The sequence below is a fragment of the Harmonia axyridis genome, chromosome 3 (genome assembly GCF_914767665.1).
Source record: "Harmonia axyridis chromosome 3, icHarAxyr1.1, whole genome shotgun sequence".
NCBI lineage: Eukaryota > Metazoa > Arthropoda > Insecta > Coleoptera > Coccinellidae > Harmonia > Harmonia axyridis.
In genome coordinates, this window is record NC_059503.1 from 60,990,532 (window position 1) to 61,017,777 (window position 27,246).

The 27,246-nt window shown below is 33.9% G+C and overlaps 6 protein-coding genes across 6 annotated transcripts in view; 4 read left to right on the forward strand and 2 right to left on the reverse strand.

Moving 5' to 3' along the window:
• The first annotated feature begins 423 nt into the window (after positions 1 to 423).
• LOC123674949 (coiled-coil domain-containing protein 42 like-2-like) lies at positions 424 to 7,940 on the forward strand. The gene is made up of 5 exons (XM_045610134.1): positions 424 to 659; positions 1,966 to 2,164; positions 5,031 to 5,204; positions 5,260 to 5,415; positions 7,539 to 7,940. The coding sequence occupies exons 1-5, from the start codon at positions 517 to 519 to the stop codon at positions 7,896 to 7,898; spliced, it is 1,032 nt and encodes a 343-aa protein (XP_045466090.1). The 5' UTR covers positions 424 to 516; the 3' UTR covers positions 7,899 to 7,940.
• Positions 7,941 to 8,780: 840 nt separating this feature from the next.
• Positions 8,781 to 15,672, reverse strand: LOC123676259 (eukaryotic translation initiation factor 4H-like). The gene is made up of 5 exons (XM_045612047.1): positions 15,419 to 15,672; positions 14,929 to 15,218; positions 14,606 to 14,773; positions 11,643 to 11,834; positions 8,781 to 9,556 (listed from the first exon to the last, which is right to left on the reverse strand). Exons 1-5 carry the CDS (start codon positions 15,526 to 15,528, stop codon positions 9,420 to 9,422), a joined length of 897 nt encoding a protein of 298 aa, XP_045468003.1. The 5' UTR covers positions 15,529 to 15,672; the 3' UTR covers positions 8,781 to 9,419.
• Positions 15,673 to 17,724: 2,052 nt separating this feature from the next.
• Positions 17,725 to 20,822, forward strand: LOC123675635 (CDGSH iron-sulfur domain-containing protein 3, mitochondrial). Its single transcript, XM_045611075.1, has 4 exons — positions 17,725 to 17,865; positions 17,917 to 18,034; positions 18,092 to 18,185; positions 18,291 to 20,822. The coding sequence occupies exons 1-4, from the start codon at positions 17,818 to 17,820 to the stop codon at positions 18,424 to 18,426; spliced, it is 396 nt and encodes a 131-aa protein (XP_045467031.1). The 5' UTR covers positions 17,725 to 17,817; the 3' UTR covers positions 18,427 to 20,822.
• LOC123675634 (TATA box-binding protein-like 1) lies at positions 18,536 to 20,822 on the forward strand. Its single transcript, XM_045611074.1, has one exon. It carries the CDS (start codon positions 18,536 to 18,538, stop codon positions 19,346 to 19,348), a length of 813 nt encoding a protein of 270 aa, XP_045467030.1. The 3' UTR covers positions 19,349 to 20,822.
• Positions 20,823 to 21,816: 994 nt separating this feature from the next.
• Positions 21,817 to 22,454, reverse strand: LOC123674838 (mitochondrial import inner membrane translocase subunit tim16-B). The gene has a single exon (XM_045609940.1). It carries the CDS (start codon positions 22,351 to 22,353, stop codon positions 21,955 to 21,957), a length of 399 nt encoding a protein of 132 aa, XP_045465896.1. The 5' UTR covers positions 22,354 to 22,454; the 3' UTR covers positions 21,817 to 21,954.
• A 279-nt stretch (positions 22,455 to 22,733) lies between these two features.
• Positions 22,734 to 27,246, forward strand: part of LOC123674837 (sperm-associated antigen 6-like) — a 37,038-nt gene continuing 32,525 nt past the window's right edge. The window contains exons 1-4 of the mRNA XM_045609939.1: positions 22,734 to 22,902; positions 22,965 to 23,122; positions 23,177 to 23,308; positions 25,948 to 26,227. Of these exons, the coding sequence (XP_045465895.1) occupies positions 22,770 to 22,902; positions 22,965 to 23,122; positions 23,177 to 23,308; positions 25,948 to 26,227 (703 nt within the window). The 5' untranslated portion in view covers positions 22,734 to 22,769. The remainder of the gene's footprint in view (positions 22,903 to 22,964; positions 23,123 to 23,176; positions 23,309 to 25,947; positions 26,228 to 27,246) is intronic.

Here is a 27,246-nt window from a genome sequence, read left to right on the forward strand (position 1 = left end):
AAAGAGCAGGTTAGGTCTTGTTCTTCAGACGCAGAGGCCTGTAGTTTATGTTCGAACCTTCATAAAAGGTTTTGAGAATGATTGCTGGTACACCTTCTGAGTCAGGTGCTTCTTAGAAACTGAATAACCTGACAATGAAAAATAATTGCCATCAAACATTCCCGGAATCTTTTTAGAATTATCAATGTCATATTAATTCGAATAAAAAAATTGATATTCTCCATAATTTTTTATAATTTTGTAAATAAAAGTTATTGAATAAATATAAAACATTTTCTATTCACATCATGCTCATAGGTCATGAAGTGTTCAGATTATGCCCAAGGGTATAAAAATGATATTGATAAAAATACAATCAAAATAAAGAGCTAATATGACAGAAATTCATGAACACAGAGATGAGTTTCCAAGTGGCCTACTTTCTAACCTGTCAGTTGTCATTCCTCGAATATTTCATACGTCGGGTTCTTCGTTTTATTTTTAAGAATTCGTAATTTGGAACAAAATTCCGCGAAAATGGATAGCACAACTAATATTGCCAAGGGTGCGTTATCGAAGGAAAAGGGTTTGGGAAAAGAAGCAGTTAAGTTCGATGCAGATGCTATTAAAGACGTTCATGATGCTTACAAGCTGCAGCACACTCAAATTAAAAGAGTTAAGTAAGTAGCATCTCAAAGCAATGCTAAATAGGTATATTCATACATTGGTTCATTTAATTGAAAAGGTAATATTTTAAGTGATGTCTTCAAATCATATTACGTACAGGTAGATATCAAAAATTACGTACGAGCAAATTATTTGTTGATAACTTATGCCCAGCAGACGATTCAACAAATTTTAGGCGATTAAGGAAAGGATAAAGCAGAGTACTGCTTTAAAAATCATTCCAGGTTGAGCGACGATCTTCATCTACATCTAGTTTTCTGTTAATACAGGATAACTGGATCAATATAATCCGGTAGATCCTTTATAAACAAAAGAAATAGGAGCGGTCCCCGCACAGAGCTCTGAGGAACTCCTAAATTGATTTTACATGTAGGGGACGAAGCAGGACCCACTCTAACAATCATATTACGATTTGTAATGAAACTAGTCACGCACTTGTTCAGAATTCGAAAATTCCGTGGTATGTTTCCATGGTACCAATACAAGACAGCGGTCCAACAATGGGACTAATGGGAGAGGGACAATAGGAAAAGCCTTGAAAGGAATACTGCACACATAGTGTGCAAATGCCTGGAGCTGACTGGCCTAAAAACCACTCATATGGAATAGTCAGTTCTCATTCACTTCTCTCGGCCTAACGGCCTCGTCGGACAATTTCACGTCGAGTGCAATAAACAATTTTTGCACGAGTTGCATACAACATTTTTTCTACGTTCATGCAAAAAGCAAAAAATGATTTATTGAGGTGCGGCACTAGGTGTAGGAAAATGAAAAGCGCAACTTGAATACTTTATTATTAATATCGATTTGCATTGAAACAGAAACTAATACGTTACGAACAATTTAACTCAAACTTTATTTTTACCCTCAATGTTGAAAGTGAATTAACAATTGGTGCAATTTTCAATATGAATATTTCGTAGTGAAGTACTTTTTAAATCCACTTCTTGATTTGTTACTGCTGTAAACGTACTAGTACTTGGTAACTGTACATCGTTATTTCCTTCAGGCTGAAATATTTGTTTGCAACACTGAGTTTGTTTGCATGTGATTCCTCTACGTATCCCTCCGCTACTGTCGACGATTTCCATCAGCACGTTGAAGTAGAATGACAGATGAGTGCAATAAAGAACTTCTTTTTCCACTAAATATAGTTCAATAAAGTTTTGCTTTTTGCATGAATGTAGAAAAAGATTATTATTATTATTATTAATACGGCCCTGAAAAACTTCTGAATTATATTTTTGTACCTTTCATTAATTCTTTTCTCATTGACTTCATTCCAATTTGTACGGGTAGATTCGCTACAATGGATTCACCACCAATTTCCCCGTTCCTTGAACAGAGAAATACTTGGAATGATTTGGAGACCACTGATCGACGTCTATGGAAGAGAAGAAGGGATTTAGTTATTAGACAAAATTATCTGGGCTCGCAATGGTTGCAACTTGGACAGAGAGAAAAGGCATTGAGAGAGAATTTCATTTCATTCTCCAAGGTGAATATTGAAAAATTATGAAAGCACTGAAGTGGAGCTTTTTCGCTTGTTCAATTTCTGTTTTTCAATTTTTCATTTACATTTCTGCTCAATATACGAGGCGTGTATTTAAAGTAAGGTCTCCATTTATTTTTTTCACATTAAATAACATTTATTTACTAAGTTTTGTACATTGCTGCAAAGCTTGAAATCTAAGCTATTTTTCTACGTAATCGTCATTCACTTCGATGAGCTTCCTCATTCGTACGACAAACTTTTGTATCCCCTCCTCGAACCACGATACCGCCGCCTCGCGCAAGAACGAAATGACCGCTTCATGAACTTCTTCATCGTTCGCAAATTTCATTCCTCCTAGATGTTTTTTAAGGAAAGGAAACATGTGGAAGTCACTAGGGGCGACGTCGGGACTGTAAGGAGGGTGGTCCAACACATCCCAACCAAATTCCGTAATGAGTGACGTTGTTTTGTTGGCCACATGAGAACGCGCGTTGTCGTGATGAAATCGTACTGGCTGACCATTTTCGGTATTGCAGGTTATTCACCAAAATTGAATGAATAGAGTCTCTACTGCACACATCTTGGAGTTTTTCGGCCAACTCATTGGGAGTCAACCTGCGATCTTTCAGCACAAGCGCCTCAACTTTCCGCACTGTTTCGTCCGAGTGTGACAACCTGCCGCTGCGCTCCTCGTCGTGAACGTTTAGTCGGCCAGGAGAAAATTCTCTACACCATTTTCGAACGTTTTTCACGTCCATACATTTCTCACCATACACTTCTTCCAATTGACGATGAATTTCTATGAGTTTTTTTGAGTGCAAAAACTTAATGACTGAACGTAACTCGCACCTAGCGGGAGCGACAACCAGCACTTCCATTGCAAATGGCTGCTACGTCAAGACTGAGCGTCCTAATGAGCTCCACCAGGTGTCGATTGGTGGAGGGGGGCCTAACGTATACAACAGTGTTGCCGAATTTCATCTAGCGCTACTTGCGGCGATACAATGGCCTTGGAGACCTTACTTTAAATACACGCCTCGTACTTTGTTGTTGAAAACTTCCATTTTCAGTACTATAACCTTCCATAAAAATATAGAATGAAGTGATATTTCAATAAAATATCATTCTTCGTTCAATACACAGAATGTCTTAAGAGTATCCCAAATTCGTTGTTTAGTGAGGGGATCTCAGAATACCCCGCAACTTTATATGTTCAGCTCTTCTCAAACTTAAGAGAAAAGTGGAAAATTATGTGAAATGAAATTTCTCATAATTTCTTTATTACTGGCGCTATAAATGAAACGAATATATTCTACAGGCACTTGTTTTGGAAGAATCCATTGGTGTAATCAATTGTTTTTTATTGGAATTAGTTCTGAAATTATGACAAAAACTTGTGTTTCTTTCAGCGTCAACCATAAAAATTTCTCTAACAAATAAAATCGCTTAATTTTTCCCTTTTCAAAAATATATAACATGATATATGAATTTCTTATCAAACTATAAAATTCATCAAAAGTTTCAGTTTCGCCCAGCATATCAACTTAGTGCCTATCTATGATTATCAGTGAACTTCAGATAATTAAAATATTGGGTGGTCACCAAAATCTCCGGATTTAACATCGAAAAACACAAGTTCATCTTCAAAACTGATTTCAATAAAAAATAATTTATTGCCAATGGATTCTACAGAAAAAAATTCTCATACAAAGTTTTTGTTTCGTGTTTATAGCACCAGTAATGAAGAAGTTATGAGAATATTTCATTTCACGCCATTTTACAATTTTCTCTTATGGCTTGAAATGAAAACAGTTGAATTAATGAGATCGCGGTTTTCACAAAATTAATTCTCTCAAAAATCGAGGTTGAAAATGTGCCATTCATTTTTTTCTTCCTCAAAGATCCTCTCACTAGACAACGAATTTGGGACACCAGATACACTATCTTTTCATTAAGTTCTTCAATGCAGATTCATTTTGATTCTGTACCGAAACTGCTTTATAGATTCATTCAGTTTTTGTAAGAAACCTTGGAATGGCAGTTTAGAATAAACTCACTTATTTCTATTCCCGAGAAAATTCATAGTTTCGTTTTATATCTCTCTTTTTTTTTCTCTTTAATGGTTCTACAATCGTATCTCAGTTATTTCGAATTTCAAATTTTTCCTTAGAACTACAAATTTTTCTAAACCCCCATATTTACTTAGGTACACCAATTCATTTATCATTTTATCATTATCATTTATCGCTTTCTTATTTGGTAATATTTATTTATTTTATTTATCGATATTCTGAAATTTCCAATTGAAATTCATGAGAACGTATAATTTTTTTCAACTCTAAATAGATTGTATGTATTTGTCATCAGAATGTATATATTCCAAAAGTTTTGAAATTCATCATTGAAATAATTGAGATACGATTGTGAAGCCTTTCAATTTTCATAGGGATAATAAATTAAAAGCTTTTATGGGTTCAAACCATGATCGTCCAGGTTGTGACATTTTATAAAAATAACAATAAACTACCCTAATTCCATAATTTTCAATAGAGTAAATATTTTTCTATTATTGAAATAGAACTTTATTGAATTCCTGCAACAAAATTTGATAACGATTGATTTTTTTGCGTCCATGGGGGTGGAGGAGATGCTGCCTCCCCCTATGTTCAAAATTCAGAATGAAGTATGTCTATAGGTATATTGAAATTATCTCTCATTTTTAACAGAAAAAAATCCGAAGGATTAATTTTTTTTTTATTTCACGATTTTTTACACTGAAATATAGATTTCCCGTGATTTTTCACCAGAAATTAATTTAATTTCAATCAGATATGAAAATACTCTAGTCATGTTTTCACTTATGCCACAGTTCCTAAAAACAAACCTAGAAAAAAGAGAAAGAGCCTTCAGAAAGATACAAAACGACACAGAAACAGTTCACAACCGTACAGTAGAAATTGATCAGCTGAAATGTAGATATGATTGCAGAAGACAAGAATTTCTGACAATGAAACGGGAAATACAGAAACATTCGATATACGAAGTGAGTATGTCATTTAGATTTCATATGTTTTTTGAAATCAAAAGATTCATTACAGCGGTTCTTAGAAAAAGTTATCTATTTGGCCAGTGGTGAATTCAAGACTATAGAAGATCTTCCTAAGCGTATGGAGGTCCTTCTGCTAGCTAAGGAGAGATTACAGACGATTCAGGCTGACCAACTCAATCGTTTCGAAAAATCCAAGAAAGTAATGGTGAGTAGATGAAACTAGAGTTGTAACGGGTGGTTTTTTTTCGAGGTATATAACTTTATCTACTCCTATTGAATTATAAACTCATTATTCAACTGCTTTTGAACAATTAATAGTATCTATTAACAAACAGCGTGATTTATAATAACTCACTACTATAACTCACTATTATAAATCGGAAAATATGGATCTGTGCTTCTATACTTCTCTGCTTCTCTTCGATTGGCCGAAAGGGAACATTCCATTATTGTTATTGAGGGGAGGAATGTCCGAGGGAATGTCACTTTTGACGTTTTCAAATTAAGTTGATATCTAATTATTGTGAATGTTTTGCTGAAAACGATTGATTCAGATAGTGAAGATGAAATATTATAAAGGTATACATTTCCAAAAGACAAACAGCTAAAGTTACCATACAGAATTAATTGCCCGAAAAAATATAAAGGAGTTTGAAAAAATTTTCAAGATTGGTGTAGCAGTAAGATCATTAAGTAATCGTTCACAGGGAATATTTTTTGGTATATTTTAATGCATTTTTATAGGCAATTATTAAGGTTTTTCAATAAATTTCTATGTCAGTAAATTTCCATCTCTCTTGTACGGGATCGAGCACATTATGTTTATTTCCCGTTCCTTCTGTCTTTATTCTAAGTCTGTATTTTTTTCTTAGTATTTATTGATATAGTCGTAGATAAAGTATAGTATTCAACTTGCGGTAATGGTCATAACTCACTTGATGAATTACAGCACTCGCCTGCGGCTCGTGCTGCAAACATCATCTGCGTGAGTTATGACCTACATTACCGCTCGTTGAATAATATACTATTAAGTTGGCATTACTGTTCAAGATGGCGATCGATTTAACAGCTGCCAAGTGATTTATTCTCAGTTTGGTTTGGCAATTCATCATGAATACATTCACGTTAATTCGATTAACCATGGAACGTTTTCGCACCACGTTTACTCGTTTGATAATACGTTTGATAACTCGCATCCCCAGAGACGCCGTACATTACAGAAGAAGCTATTGCTGCTGTAGAGCGTAGCATTGAGGAAGACCCGAATGAGTCTATGCGCCATCGAGCACAGGAATTGGATCTGTGTCCATCTACTTTATGGAAGATTTTGCGGAAGGATCTTGGTTTGCGTGCTTACAAAATCCAACTCGTGCAAGAATTGAAGCTAAACGATCATCAAGTAAGGTGTAGATTCGTCGAAATGGCCCAAAATGAGATTGCCGTTGTTTCCGATTTTCATAAGCGAATTTTGTTTAGTGATGAATCGCACTTCTGGTTGAATGGCTACGTCAACAAACATACACTTAAGTGTATGTCGAAACACCGTTACATCCAGAAAAACTGACTGTTTGGTGCGCTTTATGGGCTGGTGGAATCATTGGTCCGTACTTCTTCAAAAACGATGATGGCCAGAACGTTACAGTCAATGGTGATCGGTATAGAGCCATGATTACTAACTTTTTCATTCCTGAATTGAACAACCATGATGTCCAGGAGCTGTGGTTCCAACAAGACGGCGCAACATGTCACACAGCTCGTGCCACAATCCATTTATTGAAAGACACGTTTGGTGACCGCCTAATTTCACGTTTTGGACCTGTGAATTGGCCTCCAAGATCTTGTGATTTAGCACCGCTAGACTACTTTCTGTGGGGCTATGTAAAGTCATTAGTCTATGCGGATAAGCCACAAACCCTTGACCATTTGGAAGACAATATTCGCCGTGTTATTGCCGATATACGGCCACAAATGTTGGAAAAAGTCATCGAAAATTGGACGTCCAGATTGGACTACATCCGAGCCAGTCATGGGGGTCATATGCCAGAAATCATATTTAAAATGTAATGCCACAAGATTATCTTGCGGATATATAAAATTCATGTCGATCGAATAATCCATCGTTGTTTTATTGCAATAATTTAAAGTATTATAGCTCTAAAAAAACACCCTTTATATATACTATTTTACCTGTTTCGAGAATAACGAATGATAGAATAAACTTTTAACTGTATATAACAACGAATTTAAATAAAAATAATAATTTCTTTACTAATTGTTCATAAAAACGATTTTTTAGTTCTCTCTAACGTCCTTATTTTCATATTTCAGGGTCAATTCATGGAATCCGAAATTCTTCAAATAATAGGTCTGAACAACACCATAGCTGCCCTTCAATACAAATACGACGATGCAATCAATCGTACCATAGAATTGGACAACATGGTGGTCAATTTGAAAACAACTATCCTGAAATATTCCACCGATCTTTCATCCAACAAGGACTGCATCGAAAATCTATACAATCAAATATGCTTGAAACATAGGATCATTGAAAAGTACAGGAAGAAGGGACTTATAAATCAATTGTTAGAAATAAATCACTCTATGGTGGGTTATGGAAAAATATACAGCCTTATGAGGAAGAAAAGTAAAAGGGAGAGTAGAGTAGAAAAAATTGAAAAACGATGAATAATATATCCTCTAAGTTCACCAATAAATTTATTACTCATTCGTGGAGGGACTATTATTGATTTAATTTATAATTTAGGTTAGATATATAATTGACCACGTCTCCTTGAACCAATATTCAATCCTCAAAACCCTCAATCCTCCTGAAAAGTTTGACAATGGAAATTCAGAATAATGAAAGCAATCCGAGATGTCTCCGTCATAAATCAAGAAAAAAAGTAGACCCAGGTGAGAGCCCTGTGGAACACCCGAGGTGATAAGAAAAATCTCGGATCTGTAAATATTGGCGAAGAAAATCCGAGAGATGAGGTTTTAACCGAAGTTAAACTAAAGACTAAACCTAACAATTGAACGCTAACAAATGATTGAGGGGTTTTATGCACTTTACCTATGTAAGAACAAAAAACTAATGGTGGGTTTATGCACCATTCGTAAGAACTAAACCAAAGAATTCAGTGGCGTTTATGCGCACGTGCTCGAACTACTTTCTATTTGTTCCTTACTTTGATGTTTAACATTGATATTGAAGAAATTAAATTTAATTTTTTCAGATACACCTAATACTTTTAATCGATTAACACGAATAATGATAGAATCTGGTACTCGTTAATATTGGAATTCTATGCGGCGCACGCGCCCCTCTATATTTTACCTGTTTCAAATATTTCGCTATATCTTTTCGAGATATTCGATGAATTCTAAAATTTTTTATGGTTTATGTTTATATGATCCTCATAACAGATTTTAGAAATTAATTACAGTTTTAGAGATATAGAGTTTTCATTTTTCCAATGGATCAGCCTATATTTTTCAAAATATAGATAAAGATGCACATAATCACCCGCCGGTAATAAACATTCGTCAATTCATAAAAACATCAAATCATTTGAATTATATTTTATTAATATATTCATCCATAGATTTCATACACAATATGTGTAAATCCTTTTAGAAGCATTGTAAAAATTTGGTAAGTTTTCAAGAGAAATACGTTAACATTAATGTACCATTTCTACAATGCTTAATTGAAATTCAATAAATATTTTCGTAAACTGATTACTATTAAAGAGAGAGTTGAGAATGCCTTTTCAAAACATACAACACCCAAATCATTTTCTTTCAACTAGAGAATAAAACTTTTATTGCTGTTATGAAATGTGAGAAAACAGATAGGGCACGAAAGTAACATGTATGTTTTGTAAAAACAGATATAGGAAAATAATTAAAAGAGGAAAACAAGCAAGCGATAAAAACTCGCCAAAGATAAAAATGATTCTTATAATTATAAAATTTTCACGACACTTTTCCGGAAAATGAAAAACATCAACAATATTTCAAATTAATAGTCAAATACAAAATATAAACAAATGATCTCTAGCTAGAAAAAAAAAATCAAATATATATGTATGTACATACATTCATATATATATTATATTTAATAGTATAAATTTCTCATTTAATTCCAATTTTCAAATTACATTCGAAAAATGTAAATATTTATCAGAAAATCTAAGTTTAAAGTTAATTTTTTTCCGGTTTTTCCTCTCTCGGTCGTGCCCCCCCAAAAATGGTGGAGGACTGTGAGGTCTCAGCAATTGCATTAACTGGATCCTTTACAGTCCTGGGTTTGAGTTTTAACTTTGGTCTTCCTGATGTATCTGAAATAACAAATAATTGAAACTGACGATCATTAAATACAAGTGAAAATGGAAAACAATATTGACAACTAATTCAAATCATTATAATCTGTCCAATGGTCTACAGAACCATTGAAGACAGATCTGATGAAGTTCTCCATGTTCAAAGATGTGGAGATGGTTTGGTAGAAACCAAAATTGTTCCCAACAGAAGGGTTTGCTTGGCACAAGTCAAGGAATGTAAAGTTATCAGACAACTTAACTCCTTTACAGTTTGAACAGCTTAAGCGTCTAAGAAGTGACTTACAATGTGAAGGGTGTTTTTTTTAGAGCTATAGAACTTTACATTGCAATAAAAGAACAATGGATTATTCGATTGACATGAATTTTATTTATCCGCAAGATTATCTTGTGGCATTACATTTCAAATATGATTTCTGGCATATGACCGCCACGGCTGGCTCGGATGTAGTCCAATCTGGACGACCAATTTTCGATTACTTTTTCCAACATTTGTGGCCGTATATCGCCAATAACACGGCGAATGTTGTCTTCCAAATGGTCAAGGGTTTGTGGCTTATCCCCATAGACCAATGACTTTACATAGCCCCACAGAAAGTAGTCTAGAGGTGTTAAATCACAAGATCTTGGAGGCCAATTCACAGGTCCAAAACGTGAACTTAGGCGGTCACCAAACGTGTCTTTCAATAAATCGATTGTGGCACGAGCTGTGTGACATGTTGCGCCGTCTTGTTGGAACCACAGCTCCTGGACATCATGGTTGTTCAATTCAGGAATGAAAAAGTTAGTAATCATGGCTCTATACCGATCACCATTGACTAACGTTCTGGCCATCACCGTTTTTGAAGAAGTACGAACCAATGATTCCACCAGCCCATAAAGTGCACCAAAACGTCCGTTTTTCTGGATGTAACGGTGTTTCGACATACACTTGAGGATTAGTTTCACTCCAAATGCGGCAGTTTTGTTTGTTGACGTAGCCATTCAACCAGAAGTGCGCTTCATCGGTAAACAAAATAAAATGGACGTAGTGCGCGATACGTATTCCGCACAGAATCATTATTTTCGAAATAAAATTGCACTATTTGCAAGCGTTGTTCAGGCGTGAGTCTATTCATGATGAATTGCCAAACCAAACTGAGAATAAATCACTTGACAGCTGTTAAATCGGTCGCCATATTGAACAGTAATGCCAACTTTAAGTTATATACCTCGAAAAAAAACACCCTATAGAAGAGGCAAGGCGAAATCGAACATCACTATCAGATCAAGGGTGTTCCTACCATCCTTACCAAATACAAAATGGGAGATTCCTTAGAAAATTTTAAGAAAAAGTCCTATAAACATGGACCCGCAAAGGCTTTGTTTTGGACATACAGGATGTAAAAGTTTTTTTCAAATTTTCATCACGTGATATGTCAATTTTGGTTGAAAATCTACGAGGTGATTTTTTCTGGAGCAGTGGCCGCTTTTTTCCTCCGAAACTGTTTCAAGTGGACCACTGGTAAAAATATAAAAACCAACCGATTGATAAAATCACAAGGAAGAGTGATTTTACTAAATTCGGTTTGTTTGAATGTTTTGGCACCAAATAAATAAGTTAGAAGAACAGGTTTTATTTGGGAAAATTATTTTTTTCAACAATTTAAATGTTCAAATTGCGAAACAAGTGAAAGAACACTTATCGCTCATCAACCTTGTTCATTCATTTTATTTTATTGTGAAACATTATCTTTTTGTATTTGTTGAATAAAGGTTATTATTATTAATATTCTTTTGGGTGAATCGGTTCATGTTCATTTTTCAATAAATCTTGAAGCACTTTAAGCTGTCACTAATGACTTCGGAGTAATCAATTTCCTTTATCATTCCTTTTTTTGATGTAGTTTCTCTGTTTTGAGATTAATGTGTACATGGAATTGATAGTTGTTTTACGAGTCGTACAAGTTCTTCCTTGACTCCATCAATTGTTTAATAATAATAACCCAAACTAACGAGTTCGGGACGCCCTATATACTTATGGGATTTGATCCGTTCCTCTTTTATTCTCCCATTATAGAAAATACATAGCAAAAATTTTAATTACCTGGAGCGGAATTTGGAATTTCGTCATTGACATTACCGCGCCTAGGAGGACCGCTGTTGAAATTTGAGTTGTTGCGGTTGGGCCCGCCCATTCCGCCTCCCCTCTGATTCCAATCGCGGTTGGGGGCGTTGCCGCCATCGTCGGCCGGAGTAAAATTACCATAGTTGCCACGATGACCACCTCTGTCGCGATCTGAAAAAAAAAAAAATTATTTACATGAAAATGATGATATTAATAAATGTTAGAATAAGAATAGTATACAGTATTAAACAGTCAAATGTTAAGGATAAGTTTTCAGGTAACTTTGGCTCATCCTGTATATTTTTCAAGAGAAAAAAACTACAAATAGAAATAAGGAAGAGAGGGAACATCATTAAGGAAGTTAAGATGATGACATCAAATAGGCCAGAATGAAAGAAATTCATTAGATCGAATTAGAATTATTGTTAAGTTAGAGAATGTAGACAATGAAACCCATACACCGAAAGGTAACAGGTTATATACTCTGCGCAAAAAAATTAACGCACATTATGGAAATCTCAAATTTATTCTACAACTGAAGGTGTTCTCAATGATAATTATTTTTATCAGAATTATGCATGCATATGTTATCCACTTTCAACGTTTTTCTTCAATACATATGTTTTTTCCCAGCAGGAATAAAAAAAGATGAGATTATCAGACTTTGAATGTATTAGCTCCATTCTGAAATCAGTTGTTCTCGATCAATTCTAGTGATCAATAGTTTTTCTTTCGTTTGATTTTCTACACTCGATCGCTATGCAACGCGAAACACGCAATTTGACCCAAGAGGAATGTGCCCAAGCGGTAGTTTTGCGAGAAGAAAGGTGGACATACACAAGAATTGCAGAAAGGTTTGGAGTTTCCCATACAAGTGTGTCCAGAATGTTGCAGCGATTCAGGAAGACAGGTATGAATGTCCGAAGACCAGGACAGGGTAACAACTGCCATTCAAGAACGTTACTTGAGAGTTTCTTCGTTGAGACAACGGTTTGCAACCGCTCGCCTCCTTCAAAATCAGCTTGAACAAACTCATGGGGTGCAAATTAGCACTCAGACAATAAGAAATCGCCTCAGAGAATATGATTTGAGGCCTCGTGTCGTGGCAAGAGGCCCAGCTCTTACCCCAGCCCATCGATCGGCGCGTTTGGATTTTGCAAGAGAGCATATCCATTGGGAAGAGGCTGATTGGGAAAGAGTTCTCTTCACAGATGAGTCTAGATTCTGCCTCTACCATTGTGATCGACGTTCACTTGTATACAGACGTCCACATGAAAGATATGCTCAGTGCAATTTCCTGAATACTACTGGATTCGGGGGAGGATCGATTATGGTATGGGGTGGAATATCTTTGACTGCTTGCACAGACCTAGTGGTTGTTGATAATGGAGCTATGAATGCTGATAGGTATATAAGGAATATTCTTGAAGAGCATGTAGTGCCATTTGCCCCATACATTGGTGAAAATTTTTAGGGACGATAATGCCAGACGCCATCGTGAGCGCATTATCAGGAGTACCTTGAAGAGGTTGAAGTCTCTCGAATGGAATGGCCAGCAAGAAGTCCAGATCTCAACCCGATTGAGCAGGTTTGGGACAACCTCAATAGAAGGCTGAGAAGTTCAGAAAATCATCCAGCTACTCTTAATGACTTAGGAATCCAACTCAGAGAAATCTGGGAAGGATTAGATCAGAACATTTTAAGATCACTCATTTTGAGTATGAACCGTCGTTGCCGAGCTGTAATTAACGCAAGGGGTGAAAATACCAAGTATTAAATCACTTATTAGCATTCCAGTATTTTGAAAATTGTTTATTTCTCTTCTTTCACATAAGATTCGGTGTAGTCCTGAATTTTTTTTCCGTTTAATGTGTCTTGTTTCGTTCAAAACCTTCCCGAGACAATATAAAAAGTAAGTTATAAATTCAATGTAGAGTTAACTTTCATTAAAATTGAGATTTTCAGAATGTGCGTTAATATTTTTGCGCAGTGTATATAAATGTTACCTAATGGGTCTATGATGTATTCCTACAGTATACAATATCAGGAACAATTGTGAAAATAGGCTTTTTATAATGAAATTTAAGGAAAGGAACATTTAAGCATCAGGAGCTTAAAATATTCGTGAGAAAAGACCTACAAAAAACCAATACAAAAGAGTTAAAACTACAATTTTGTGAAATTAATTGAGGAAATAAGTTTATTTTTCGCAAATACTAGGCGTATTCATTCGTACTTTATAGATATAAATTTTTCAAGATGATTTGTAAATTTTTGAAAGTACCGTACTCATTCAATTGTGTCGAAGAATACATCAGCAAAAATCGTTGCAACAATCGGAAGGGCAGACAATGCAAGCTCCAATAGAAGAATGATGGGCAATTCTCTAATAGGGGTAATTTTCCACCATAATTTTTTTTTAATATTTAACATGGGCTTGAAGGTAGTATGCCATAAAAAATTCTAGACAGATGCAAGTTATTCAATAAAGGTAGCCCATAAGTGTCCTACTATTATTTCATCAATTTCTCGCACTTTTTGGTGAATAACAATGTTCATTTTAGAAAAAATAATCGAGTTGTTCTGATGTAATCAACTTCTCAAATATAGAATATTGATTAAGCAATTTGTTTTGAATTTTTCAGGTATAAGCAGAAACTGGAAAAATATAAACAAAACTGTATAATCTGCACAAATTGTGGATTTATTGATTTTTAAAGCAATAAACAATTTTATACCTATTATTCTCATGAAGTTTTTAAGAGACATCTCAAAAATTAGCCAATGTAGAAGTACATGCGCAATGTTAACTGGATATTTTCCTGATCCATAATGTTCAATAACTAAATAAATATATTTTGTGCTACTTCATAGATTAATATATGATGATCCATAGCTTATATTTTAATAAACTAAAGATTATTACGGTGATTATTACTCACCATTGAAATGACCAGCGCCTCCACCTCTTCTATTTCCCCTTTCGAAATCGTCGTTGCTACCATAGCGATGATCTCCACCAGATCTTCCACCTCTGAAACCACCACCTCCTCCACCACCTCTGCCTCTGTTTCTATCAAATCCTCCTCCTCCCCTTTCATTACGTTTCCCTGAAATAGAAAAAATTACACTGTTCCCTATCTTCACCACAATATGAAGAGCCAATCTCAAAGTGTGCAAAGGCAAATACATATTTGAACAAATACAAATAGAAACATGTCATTCAGAATTATCAACAAGTAATGATTAATGTCAATGAGCTTACCCTCTGCAACATCAATTTTTATTGTTGTACCCTCTACATCAATAAGTCCGTTCAGTGCAACTGCCTCTTCTAAATCCTGAAGGGTGTCGAATTCGACATAGCAGAATCCTTTAAATTTGTCCGTCTCTTTATCCATAACCAATCTTATATTTTTGATAGTTTGATTTGGGAATATTTTGTCGACATCTCCTTGGATGAAGCCATTAGGTAGGTTACCAACGTAAGCTGTGAAAGGGGGCTCAGTGGGAAATGGCTTTCGGGTGCCCCTTCGCCCTCCAGAATGGAAATCTCTGAAAAGAATGATAAATTACATACCAAAATAAGCATGTGCATCTTACTGAGGTTTTACCGCCTATTGAGTTTTTTCGGAAATATGAACGACAGAAGTCGGAATCATTAGGTTTAATACAAGGAATGAAATATAAAATAGATTTTAAACAAGGCATAATTCAATTTCACTCTAATAATTATGTAATATTATAATATTTACCTATTGTCGCGATCATCATAACCACCTCGACTCGCCATATTTATGGTTAAACCGCATGCGCTCGCAAATTTTGACAATGAAATAAGCAATGCAGCCAACAACGATATCATGTATTCATCTTGAGGTTGTTCGAAGATTGCTTAGTGCTTTTCTGCTTCTTCTCAATATATAACACTTTTTGTATTATTTGATTTAATTGATAACAATTACAGAATGTGGATTTGCAATCGACGAAAAATAATTTTGAACTAATTGATAGGAACAATTGAAATAAAAAAAGGTTCAACTTAAAAAATTGACATTGGACCCATAGAACATTAGAAAATTCTTCTTTGGAATATTAAGATTCTATGAATTAGGAGTAAGTTCATAGTAAAGGATATAAGAAGAAGAAGAAAATTACTCGGAGGTTAGTTTGAATTATTATCATTAATTTTAAATTTGAATAATTACACAAAGAAGAACTTCAATATAGGATTGATACTGTAGCTATAAGCGGTCTGTGCTGTGGCTTATCATACATCATAGAATACTGATCTGAAACGCACTCTAGAAACAAATTGGATAATTTTGACCCAACTCGAATAACTCTTGAATTATTGAATATGGGAGCCAAATCATGTTTGAACACCATTTTTCTTCGTAGAATCCAAGTCAATCATAAAGAAATATGTTTCTAATTTAAAAGCCGAAAGTTATGATGAAATTTTATTTACAATTTTTGACACAATATTTAAAACAACCAGTAATGATATTTCTCTAATTCAAGAGATGCACGATATTATATTCTTACATCATTTTACTTCGATAAATTGAATTGAGTTTACGCATAGGATATTTGGAGTGAAAATAATTCACATAATAGTCAATGGAAATTTTGTCTGTTTTCGTTTTTTTTTAACATTTTGAGAAGTTTTAAAACAAGAATTCGAGGAAGGAGTGATTGCGAATGAAAATCTTCATAATATCTAATGAATAAAATGAAAAAAAGTGCCGGAGCTTCGAAAATATTTTAGCTGAATAAGGAATGAAGAATAATATCATATTCCTCATTTTACAATTTCAAATAGGCTCGGATCTCCAGAAACGTTTAATAGGCAGTCGAACCTGAGACACCCAGTATATTATAAATATATATTATCTTTATCAATTAAGTCACTTTTCATAGGCCACCTTCTTTGAAAGAAGACCTACTAGTTTCAACTTTATTTTTAGTTTTTATCAGGGCTATTTTTTCTTCGTTTGGTTTCTTTGTCATGATTGTTGAAATATCTTCTAACAATTTTTTTTCGTTTTTTCTTGAAAGTTGGTTTTTTAAAAAAATACCTGACGTAGAAACCTGTCGTGTCGATTTTAAAGAAGAGTAAAAAGATTATTGGTTTATTTTATAGAAAAATTTTTGTTCTTTGTGTTTGAGAGAATTTTGAAATTTTATAATTTGGAAATCTTGGGGGGTAATTACCCCCAGTGGCTAGTACCCCTCCATTTCTACATCCTCGTCTGAATTTAGCACTCAAAAATACTCTGATTTGACCGGAAATACTAACGTTGAAGGTTATACATAACTGACAACACTCAATAGAATATTGCTCAGAAGTGACGTTGCTCATCACCCTGTATCTCGCTTGCGAGGTATATTATGTCATAAGGCAAAAATGATTCTCATGGTGTCATCAACACGATTATATATGTTTATTTAGTTTATAATGAAACACCCTGTATATACATATACATATTCCTACTAGGGCTGGGAATCATGAATAATAATAATAATAAATTTATTTTATTTGATTTGAATATTCGAATATTCATTGAATGATTATTCGAATAATTGCATTTTGCATTATTGGAAGTTTGAAAGTATGAATTCTTAGGTTTAGTTCTTAGTTCATAGTTCTTAGTCCTTAGTTCTTAGGTACGGTGCATAAATCCACCATTAGAAAAAAAGGTATTTTCATTCTTAATCATTTTTTTCCTGAATAAAAAAACATCAAAAATAATCACGAAATATGCAATCATTGTTTAAAATTTTCTTCCCTATACTTGAAAACGAATGGTGTAGAGGGTGCAGTCTACACGTGAAACGGAAGTAGAATTTTTAATTCGAAAACTAAGCCCAATTTTCGATTAGAAAAAAAGATGATTGTATGTTCTGAAATTCAAATAACCTATATGTATGTATGTATCTATGTATATTCATATAAATATATATATATTCACTGACTACAGTTTGTTCTATAGTTCAGTTATTATTGGGTTATCCTAGATAGAGTGACTACTGTTCTGTGATCTGATATAAAGTGGGAGTTTGACATAGAGGAAGAGGAAATAGTCTTAAGTAAGGTTAATTTTACTAAATTTAATTTACACGATTTAAATACTTTTAAAGTAACAAAAAAATGTTGAGATATATCATTAGAAGTGCTAATTTATTGAAATTTAGTGTAGTAAGTTTAGATTAATCGCCAATGTAAGTAATTCGATTCGTTTCTTTTCAGAGGGGTTACTCATCTAAGTTTCCAAAAAATGCTCTGGAAAATGTGATATCTGCTCAACATCAACAAGAAAACGGCATTGTTTACGATAAAAAACCATTCAAAATTGCGCTTGTAAAGGGTATTATAGAAATATTTTAAAATTAAATTTTCATTTTACAGTACCTTTAAATTTTAGGGAAGAGTTATTTATGGTGTCTTTGTGGAAGAAGTCATAACCAACCGTTTTGTGACGGCACTCATAAAAATATACATCTCAAAATCACCCAAAGGCTAGTATAGCTGTAATTTTGTATAATAAAAAAAATGAAGTTTATTCAATCTTATCCAAGATTAATTTTTTATGAATGATTATTTCAAAATGATTATTTTTTCAGGCCTATCAGATTTCAAGTGGAAGAATCAAAGGACTATTGGCTCTGTAACTGCAAACAAACTTCTAAAAGACCTTTCTGTGATGGTACACACAAAGCAGATGATGTTATTAATGCAACATCTGTAGTTCGACAATAGGAAGTCATTTAGTATTCTCTAGTGCAAAGTGTAGTGTTTTATCAAAGAAAGGAGTTTAATCCAGCTTTTTTTCTCAATACCTGACTGATTTCTCAAAGAATAAATAAAAATGACTACGTTATTACAAAAGAATGGAATGAAAACATTGCAAAATGGAAACAATAGTTTACACCATAATATAAATCATCAAGTACAGAATTTAGACTATGCCCTATGTGAAGATGCAACTGTTAAAGATGAACCACAGGAATTACCAATACCAGAAGAAATTTCAACAGGTGATCCAGAAATAGACATTATAATCAATAATGTGGTGTGTAGTTTTAGTGTAAAGTGTCATTTGAACTTGCGTGAGATAGCATTGAATGGAATGAATGTTGAATATCGAAGAGAGAATGGTATGCTAACTATGAAACTGCGTAGACCCTATACAACTGCAAGTATATGGTCATCTGGTAAAATAACATGTACAGGATCAACCAGTGAAGATCAGGCCAGGATTGCTGCAAGGAGATTTGCTAGGTGTTTGCAGAAATTAGGTTTTAACATAAGGTTCAGCAATTATAGAGTGGTTAACGTTTTGGGTACTTGTTCAATGCCTTTCGCAATTAAAATAACTTCGTTTTCTGAACATCATAAAGAAGCTGAATATGAGCCTGAACTCCATCCTGGAGTTACTTACAAACTCAAAGAGCCCAAAGCTACTCTTAAGATATTCTCTACTGGAAGTGTAACAGTAACAGCTCCCAGTGTTGCAGGCGTACAAGCAGCGATTGAATATATATTTCCTTTAGTTTATGAATTTCGAAAGGAACGAACAGCTGAAGAACAAACTGCTCTTGCTTTGAAAAAGTTGAAGCAGCAAGAAATAGTTGGTACTGTATATGTAGAAAATGAGAATAGCAATGATAATGTTTGGTAATTGTTTAAGAACTGTATATTTAAGTGTTTATTTATTTATTTTCAGTCATTTTTGAGATATTAACCATTTTTATTGATTTCTAAGTGTGTATCATAACACACTAAATGTTTTTATTTGGTATAATCTCCATTGCCTAGTTTCTTTTTTTAATAAATGTTTTTGAAAATACTCTTGAATAATAATTGTAATTGAAAATCACTTGGATAATAATTGTAGATAGAAAACCAAATTAGTTTATCAAAAAAGACTTGCTGTGAAATATGTTTCTTTATAAAGTTCTAAGTGTTTCATGTAACTCTCAACTTTTTCAACTATCCACTAGAATGGATTCAACATTAAAAGAAATGAAATATTTCAAGTTTTTCCCTGAAAAAATATGTAATATCTCTGATTTGTTAATTGAAAAATACATTCATCTTTATATGAAAATAAATATGTCAGATGCCTAGTTTAAAGTTCAACTTGCAAGACGTTATCTATATCAATTGTTGATTTTCCAATTTTCTCAGAATTAGATTGGTGTTGGATAAATTGTTCCAAAATTTTAGTAGGAACATGGAAATACACTACTTGAAACTGAAGATTCTGAATGTTTCTTAAGAATAAACTATTCTTTTTTAATCAGAAATTTCACTGTGTTATTTCTGATGAGAGCTTTAAAAAAATTTATTTTCTAATTTTAATTTGGATTTATACATTATCGGAATGAATAGTGAGATTGTTGATCACTAATAAAGGATATCCGAATAGATACACAGAGAATTTGAAATAAATCGGTAACAATCTTTTGATGTTGAATTAATCTATGAATACAAGTATTAACTCTATACAGAAATTTAGATTAAGGATTATCTCAAATGTTTTCATAATGAAAATGAATTGATAAGTCTGATATTTGAAACTATTCTTCATTACCTTATGATTAATTAAAGAAAGTTTTTGTGTTTGTTCATAGCTAGAGTGCTTTTAGACAACTGATTCAACAATATTGTTTCATTCTTATTTCAACAATTCTAGAAATCTTTTTCGCATATTTTATACCATTCATTATTCAAATGATATCTTTCACAGGAATATATAAATTATTTGATTCATTTTTTAAAAGTTTACAAAATCATTCTTCCTTGCGAGAGATTTCACCTTCGAATGTCTTTTGGTATTTTGTTTTGGTTGAATGACACTGCTTATCTCTATGAACCAAAAACGCAAGGATTTGAAAATTTCGGTGAATACTAATGTACCCAATTTTCTTATCCTTAACGTTTCTAGAATGTTATTTTGATATTTTGTTTCTTATTTTTCCAAAGATTGGGCTGCAAATTCAAAATGTTCATTTGAGGCCCGCAAATCATAAGTCACTTATGTAGATGTTCTTTGTAGATAATATACGTCACACTCTGTTAGAGTAAGAACATGGTTTAATTTAAATGTATGAAGATAAAAAGCTTGGAATAAATATTCAGTTTTTGATGTATTCTAGATTTTTATTTCGTTATTGTAATAGGATTCATTACCAAGAAAAACAGAAAATTCTTGAATATCTCACTCCTAGGGAAATATGTATGAACTGTTCAAATGTCAAACAATGAGAGGGGTTTATGCTCTTTTTTGGGCAAGTGTGTTGACCTCTACATTTCCTTTAATTCCCGAGTGACTGGAAACCTAGACTAAAGAGACCTTGTTATTCTTGCCTATTTCATTGAGTTTATTTCAACACTTCAATACCATCTTAGAATCAATGATATGTGAGCTCAAATCTTGGATTGAAACCTGACTCAGAATATATTGCTATACCATATTTTCATAGTCTCAGAATGACCCAAGATGAAAAAGCGTGTGATCTGTAATGATCTCCACATACATAGTGATACAAACACAGGCTAATTAAATCTGAAATAATTTGCGATTGAAGAAAATTTCTATAGTATTCAAGACTTCCTTAGATCTGACTGTTTTTTGAAACTTCTAGTAGCCGTCTGATCAAATAAATGAATAAATATCTACTACTACTACTAACTCAACAACATTTTGAGACAAAAAGAAAGTTTTTCGTAGCACTTCACAGGAAAATTTGGATGTGAATTGTCGTGCTATTAAGCTTTAGCTGAACATAAAATGGTACAGACAAAATTCTCCCAAAATTTTTGCTTAGTTGAGTTGCCTTTCCTTTCAAATCTATGATGCACAATTCATGTTATTAATCAATAATAATATAATATTAATGTTTATTAATTTTCATTTCAAATATTTTAGGTGTGGTTTTTCGTTTAAAAATTTTTAACTTGGTTTAATTCAATAATATGTTAGGGAGTTTTCAAAAGTCTTCCAAGAATCAAAGCTCACATACATAAATGTCATCAAAAGCTAAATTTTGGCTGTTGAATATTTAATTTTGTGAATGACTTTAATTGACAAGGTAGAGGAAAATTTTTTTTTAGTAAAATATGTGAAATAAATAATAAACCATATTTTTAAAATAAATATATAATAGACTTAGCTCAATTGTATATACAATCTTTCAAATATATACAACAGATGTCTTCCAAATGATATTTTGAAAGAATTCAAAATTATTTTGCCTACAGCGTACTACTATGCATTTTCATTTAGGTCTTTGCTTGTGAAGTATCATCAGTTTCTTTTTGAGGCTCCTTGTCTTTTCCTTGACTATTCAATTCTAAATCTAATCTCTCCTTGGCTCTAACTATTTTTGATTGCAAATAGAATGAACCACAACCGGTGGATTTATCATTAACTTTGAATAAATGATCGTATCTTTTTAATATTTCTTCTTTATCTAAGTTTGATACGTCCAATATTTGCTTAGCTTCATCTAGAGATAGGCCCAATTTGTGATTTGCCAATCTTTCAGTTCTCGTTTTACCATTTCCCATGCGTTTCGCCGCTTCTTGCGAGGCCTCAATCTCCTGCTTTATAGCTCTTGCAAATGCTCTACCCACCACTTGAGCTCCAACGACTATTATTTGGGCTATATATTTCGCCATCTCACATCGAAAATTAGAGTATTTTAAGGATTTTTTGTTTTGAACAAATTAACCCTGAATTTTGAACTTGACAGCGAAATAGAGAGGTTATTGAAGTGAGCATAGAACTTTCGCAAGAAAATTAAATCTATGGAATTAACCGAATGGACAGACAGTATTTAAGAGCTATTCTTCATTTATCGATTATTTATGATATTTCTAGTGTCTAGAACCCATCTTCACTGCTAATTTTATATTTTCCCCTATTATGAATAAAATTTGGAAATATAACCTCCCACAATCCTTCTGATGTTTCTTAATGACTTATTGGACTCAAGAAAACAAACTACATAACCAGCAAAATTAAGAGATTGAGTAGACTGAGAAAATTTGGATTTTCTACTTGTTAACGTCAATATTATGTTCACTTACCCATAATGGCTAGTCATAAAGCAATTGTGCAGGTTTTTGAAAATTATCAAAGGGCTAGAATTGTATTTGTTCAACAGATAGCAGATTTGGCATTAAGACCTCAAAATGTGGATGTACTGGATAGTGGGAATATATTAGGCAAGTAATTATAACAAATTTAATATTGTTGATGAAATACTCAACTAATAACTATCTACTAGATCTGTTGAAACCTTTGCTCACCGATGTCTGCGTCCAGGTGCAGCAATGTGCAGCCATAGGCTTAGGAAGAATATTGCACCAAAAGGAAGAAATGGCATTGAAAGCATTGAATCTGAATTTCCTACCAATATTATTAACAAATATACAAAATAAAAATGTAAGTTGTCATCATTTGATGAATGGAAGGTTTTATAAATTCTTTGCTTTATAGAAATACCAGAAGAAGGCGATTCTGTTCGTGCTTAGATCTATTTGTAAGCACGGTGAAGACCTTTGCAGAAATGTTGTAAATAGTGGTGGTATGCCAGCCGTATTGTACTGTTTAGAAGATTTTGAACCAATTGTAAGGGTCTTTGTGAAAATTATACATATGTAGGTATTATAATTTTATTCATGCAATCAATGTTAGCTCCAATATTCGCAATTATAACCTCGGCTTAGAAATCTACTTCTAAATATTCAGCTGCTGTAGAAGAGCGGATTTCAAGGATGTTATATAATTGTTCTCTCCGCAAGAGAGAGGAGAAATGGTGCCCATCTTCACCGTCGCCATATTGTTGTGCGACAATACCAACTACCCAGTGTTCCCAACGGAGAAATATTGAGTTTACTAGAAAAATACTGCTTATATCAAAAATACTATTAGCCATAGAGATCATTCTTCCACTGATTATTTCTAAAAATAGAGCGAAACCTTCATTTTTACACTCGGCCACAGTTAATTTATATATAGAACTAACTTTCACTAATGTTTTTATTTCCAAAAGGTAAAATTTTTGCGAAATATTGTCCCAAACAAGCCTATCTGGCGTAGCAGCCAGAAAAGGTACTCCGGAATTTACACATAAACCACAATTATAAACTTCATATTGTGGAATTTTACTAGTAAACTCAATATTTCTCCGTTGGGAACACTGGGTAGTTGGTATTGTCGCACAACAATATGGTCAATTGACCATATTCACCGTCGCCATATTGTTGTGCGAAAATACCAACTACCCAGTGTTCCCAATGGAGAAATATTGAGTTTACTAGAAAAATACCGCTAATATCAAAAATACTATCAGCCATAGAGATTATTCTTCCACTGACTATTTCCAAAAATGGAGCGGTCAGCGGAGCCTTCATTTATACAATGGGCCACAGTTAATTTGTTCATAAAACCACCTTTCACTAATGTTTTTATTTCCAAAAGGTGAAATTTTTGCAAAATATTGTCCCAAACAAGCCTATCTGGCGTAGCAGCCAGAAAAGGTACACATAAACTTCACTTATAAACTTTATATTGTGGAATTTTTCTAATAAACTCAATATTTCTTCGTTGGGAACACTGGGTAGTTGGTATTGTCGCACAACAATATGGCGACGGTGAATATGGTCAATTGGTCTATTCGTTTTCCGGATGTTGTTGCAAGACGTGTTTCCAGTGGTTTTCTTGTTTTGTGCTAAGGATGGGCACTATCGATATATATTGTATCGATATTTTCTGACACTATCGAAATGTATCGAAATATGTTAGAGTAAAAATATCGATATTTATCGATATACAGGGTGTTTCCTAAACATGCGGCAAAAATTCAGGGGGTTGTTCCTTGGACTATTTTAAGCATGTTTTGTCCTTGGATGATTTTTGAAAAACCTCTTTGTTTCGAAGATACAGGGCGAACAACATTTTTCATATTTTTAAAATTAATAATAGTTTAAATAAAAATGCGTACCGCACTGTGTTTACTAAGTAGGTACAATTTATTTTTAAATTTGTTTAACAACATTCCAATTACTAAAAACGGCCAGTTTTTTGACTGAAAATTGATAAGTGCAGATGGTAAAGGAATACAGATTAAACACGGTTTTCATTTGAATTCGTTTGCTGGGTGTAACTTAATAAGAAATGATCCTGGTGTTTTTGAAAGGGTTCGGCAGTCAATGAGGAGAAGATTGGATGCTTGTATGCTGGCTAGAGGTGGTCATTTTCAACAGTTTTTGTAGGTTGAGTTGAATTTTCATGTAATTTTTCATAATAAAATGTTATTATCTGAAATTTTGTTTCCCCTATATCTTCGAAACAAATAGGTTTTTCAAAAATCATCAGAGGACAAAATATTCTTAGAATAGTCCAAGGAACAACCCCCTGAATTTTTGCCGCATGTTTAGGAAACACCCTGTATATATCGCTGTAATTTTTTAGTGTGGGAAAATTTTGTTGAATTCAATAAAGTTTTTCTATCATAGAAGAGAATAATAAGATTCAGGTGACGAGATTCAGTTGAAAACGACATATTTAGTAGTTTTCAATATTTGGCATTATGATTTCGACCACACGAAACATATTTTGATCTACTTCCATTAGTCGAAAATCCAGATTTTTAGTAGTTTAATTTCATGGAATATTTTCGATATGCAGAATTTCAGTTTTGTGATTCTACATTTCGATATTTAGGTAGGTATTTTCAGAGTTTCAAATTCGATATTTTCAATATTTCGCATTTGTCGTGACCAGATTCAGTTGAAAACACATTTAGTATTTTGCTTCCTATCTATAGAATATTTTCAAAATGAAGTAGATACTTTAGTTCTGAAATTATACATATCGACAATACTCGATATTTATTTGAAAATGTCAAATTCGATATTTTTTAATATTTTGCATTATGATTTTGACCACACGAAACATATTATGCTCTAGTTCCATAAGACGAAAATCCAGATTCATCGTGACCAGATTCAGTTGAAAACATCATGTTTAGTAGTTCTGCATATTTTCAATATGTAGAATTTCAAAACTGAAAATGCTTCTTATTGTATGGGTTAATATGGGGTAGGTAAAAGGGATCTTGGGAATTCCAGCAATAACCAATAAATGGTTCAGGACGTTTTACAAGCAGAATATCAACTTGTTTTAGATTTAAATATTTGACCATTCGAGAATCGCATAACCCATATTTTGAATGCATAATTTTACTATTGCTTGGTCATTTTAAGGTCAAAGAGTCTGCAGCTTGGGTTGTAGGCTACGTTGCAAGAACCAGCAAGGAATTGGCACACATGTGCGTTCAGTCTGGGGCAGTACCGCTTCTAATTCTGTGTCTCCAAGAACCAGACTTATCTTTAAAACAAATCGCAGCTAGCGCCCTTGCCGACATCGCCAAGCATAGTTTGGAGATGGCACAAACTATAGAAGACGCCGGCGCCATTCCTCATTTGGCAAGGAACCTGAGTAACTCTGACGAAAAATTGAAGAGGCAAGTGCTTTACGCCCTAAGTGAGTATTTATTACAAAATAGATCTAACGAATAGTTTCAAATCAAGATGGATAATATAATTAATATTATTTTAACACTAAAACTAATAGTCTAATAACCTGTGGACCGTTGACGTCAGACTTGTTATTATTATTTGAACTGGGGTCGTTTTGGTTCAGTAAGCATTTCGGGAACTGCGACTCACTACCCTACGCATTCATAGAAACCCAGCGAGGTCGTCAACGACGTTAATAAAATTGACAACCTTCTTAGGGGCCTTGGCCGTTACCTCTCTGGTATCCAGCTCCGGACACTTGAATATCAAGTGTTCGGCTGTTTCTGCTTCCGTTCCACAGAGCCTGCAAATCTCGTCTGCTGACTTTCCCATACGGTACAAATGATGTTTGTACCGACAGTGCCCCGTCAGCAGTCCCACCATCACCCGAAGCTCGGCTCGCGACAGCTTCAGGAGCTTTTTGGCGTAGGTAGGTGAAATCTTCACGAATTTCTTTGCCTGAACAAGTGTAGGAGTGTTAGTCCAGTGGATTGTCCTGCTGTTCAACTCCCATAGCTGGACCGCAGCTTTATATTGGTATTTTCCTATCCCACAGAAAGGCTCAGGTCCAGCAGGTGTTAAGCTTGATGCACTTTTTGCAAGTTCATCAGCTCTTTCATTTCCTTCAACCCCACAGTGCCCCATAGTAGAGTCACCTTATTTCCTCTGGCCAGTTGCTTTATGGTGTTACGGCACTCCCAAGTCAGCAGAGACCCCTGACAACACGATTCCAGGGATCTCAGCGTGGTTTGGCTGTCCGTGGTGATGTAGATATGCGCCCCCTTGAGGTTCATTTTGAGACTCTCCTGGGCGCATACATAAACAGTCATTATCTCGGTCAGTAGAATCGAGGGCTCACTTCCCAGGGCTTTAGAGATCCTCAGTTAAGGTCCATATATCCCAATGCCGGTGCCCTTCTCTGTTTTTGATCCATCTGTGAACCATATGGATGACTTTTTGTCCAGACAATTTACGAGTCTTATT

What these genes read in the sequence shown, in the direction of transcription:
- LOC123674949 (XM_045610134.1), top strand. Translation starts at nt 517, where the DNA reads ATGGATAGCACAACTAATATTGCCAAGGGTGCGTTATCGAAGGAAAAG. An exon ending in ATTTCATTTCATTCTCCAAG is followed by an intron (nt 2,165 to 5,030) that starts GTGAATATTGAA and finishes CTTATGCCACAG; the next exon opens with TTCCTAAAAACAAACCTAGA. An exon ending in AGAAACATTCGATATACGAA is followed by an intron (nt 5,205 to 5,259) that starts GTGAGTATGTCA and finishes GATTCATTACAG; the next exon opens with CGGTTCTTAGAAAAAGTTAT.
- LOC123675634 (XM_045611074.1), top strand. Translation starts at nt 18,536, where the DNA reads ATGACTACGTTATTACAAAAGAATGGAATGAAAACATTGCAAAATGGA.
- LOC123674838 (XM_045609940.1), bottom strand. Translation starts at nt 22,353, where the DNA reads ATGGCGAAATATATAGCCCAAATAATAGTCGTTGGAGCTCAAGTGGTG.
- LOC123676259 (XM_045612047.1), bottom strand. Translation starts at nt 15,528, where the DNA reads ATGATATCGTTGTTGGCTGCATTGCTTATTTCATTGTCAAAATTTGCG. An exon ending in TATGATGATCGCGACAATAG is followed by an intron (nt 15,219 to 15,418) that starts GTAAATATTATA and finishes CATTCTTTTCAG; the next exon opens with AGATTTCCATTCTGGAGGGC. An exon ending in AGGCGCTGGTCATTTCAATG is followed by an intron (nt 11,835 to 14,605) that starts GTGAGTAATAAT and finishes TTTTTTTTTCAG; the next exon opens with ATCGCGACAGAGGTGGTCAT.
- LOC123675635 (XM_045611075.1), top strand. Translation starts at nt 17,818, where the DNA reads ATGTTGAGATATATCATTAGAAGTGCTAATTTATTGAAATTTAGTGTA. An exon ending in CAAAATTGCGCTTGTAAAGG is followed by an intron (nt 18,035 to 18,091) that starts GTATTATAGAAA and finishes TTTAAATTTTAG; the next exon opens with GGAAGAGTTATTTATGGTGT. An exon ending in CATCTCAAAATCACCCAAAG is followed by an intron (nt 18,186 to 18,290) that starts GCTAGTATAGCT and finishes TTATTTTTTCAG; the next exon opens with GCCTATCAGATTTCAAGTGG.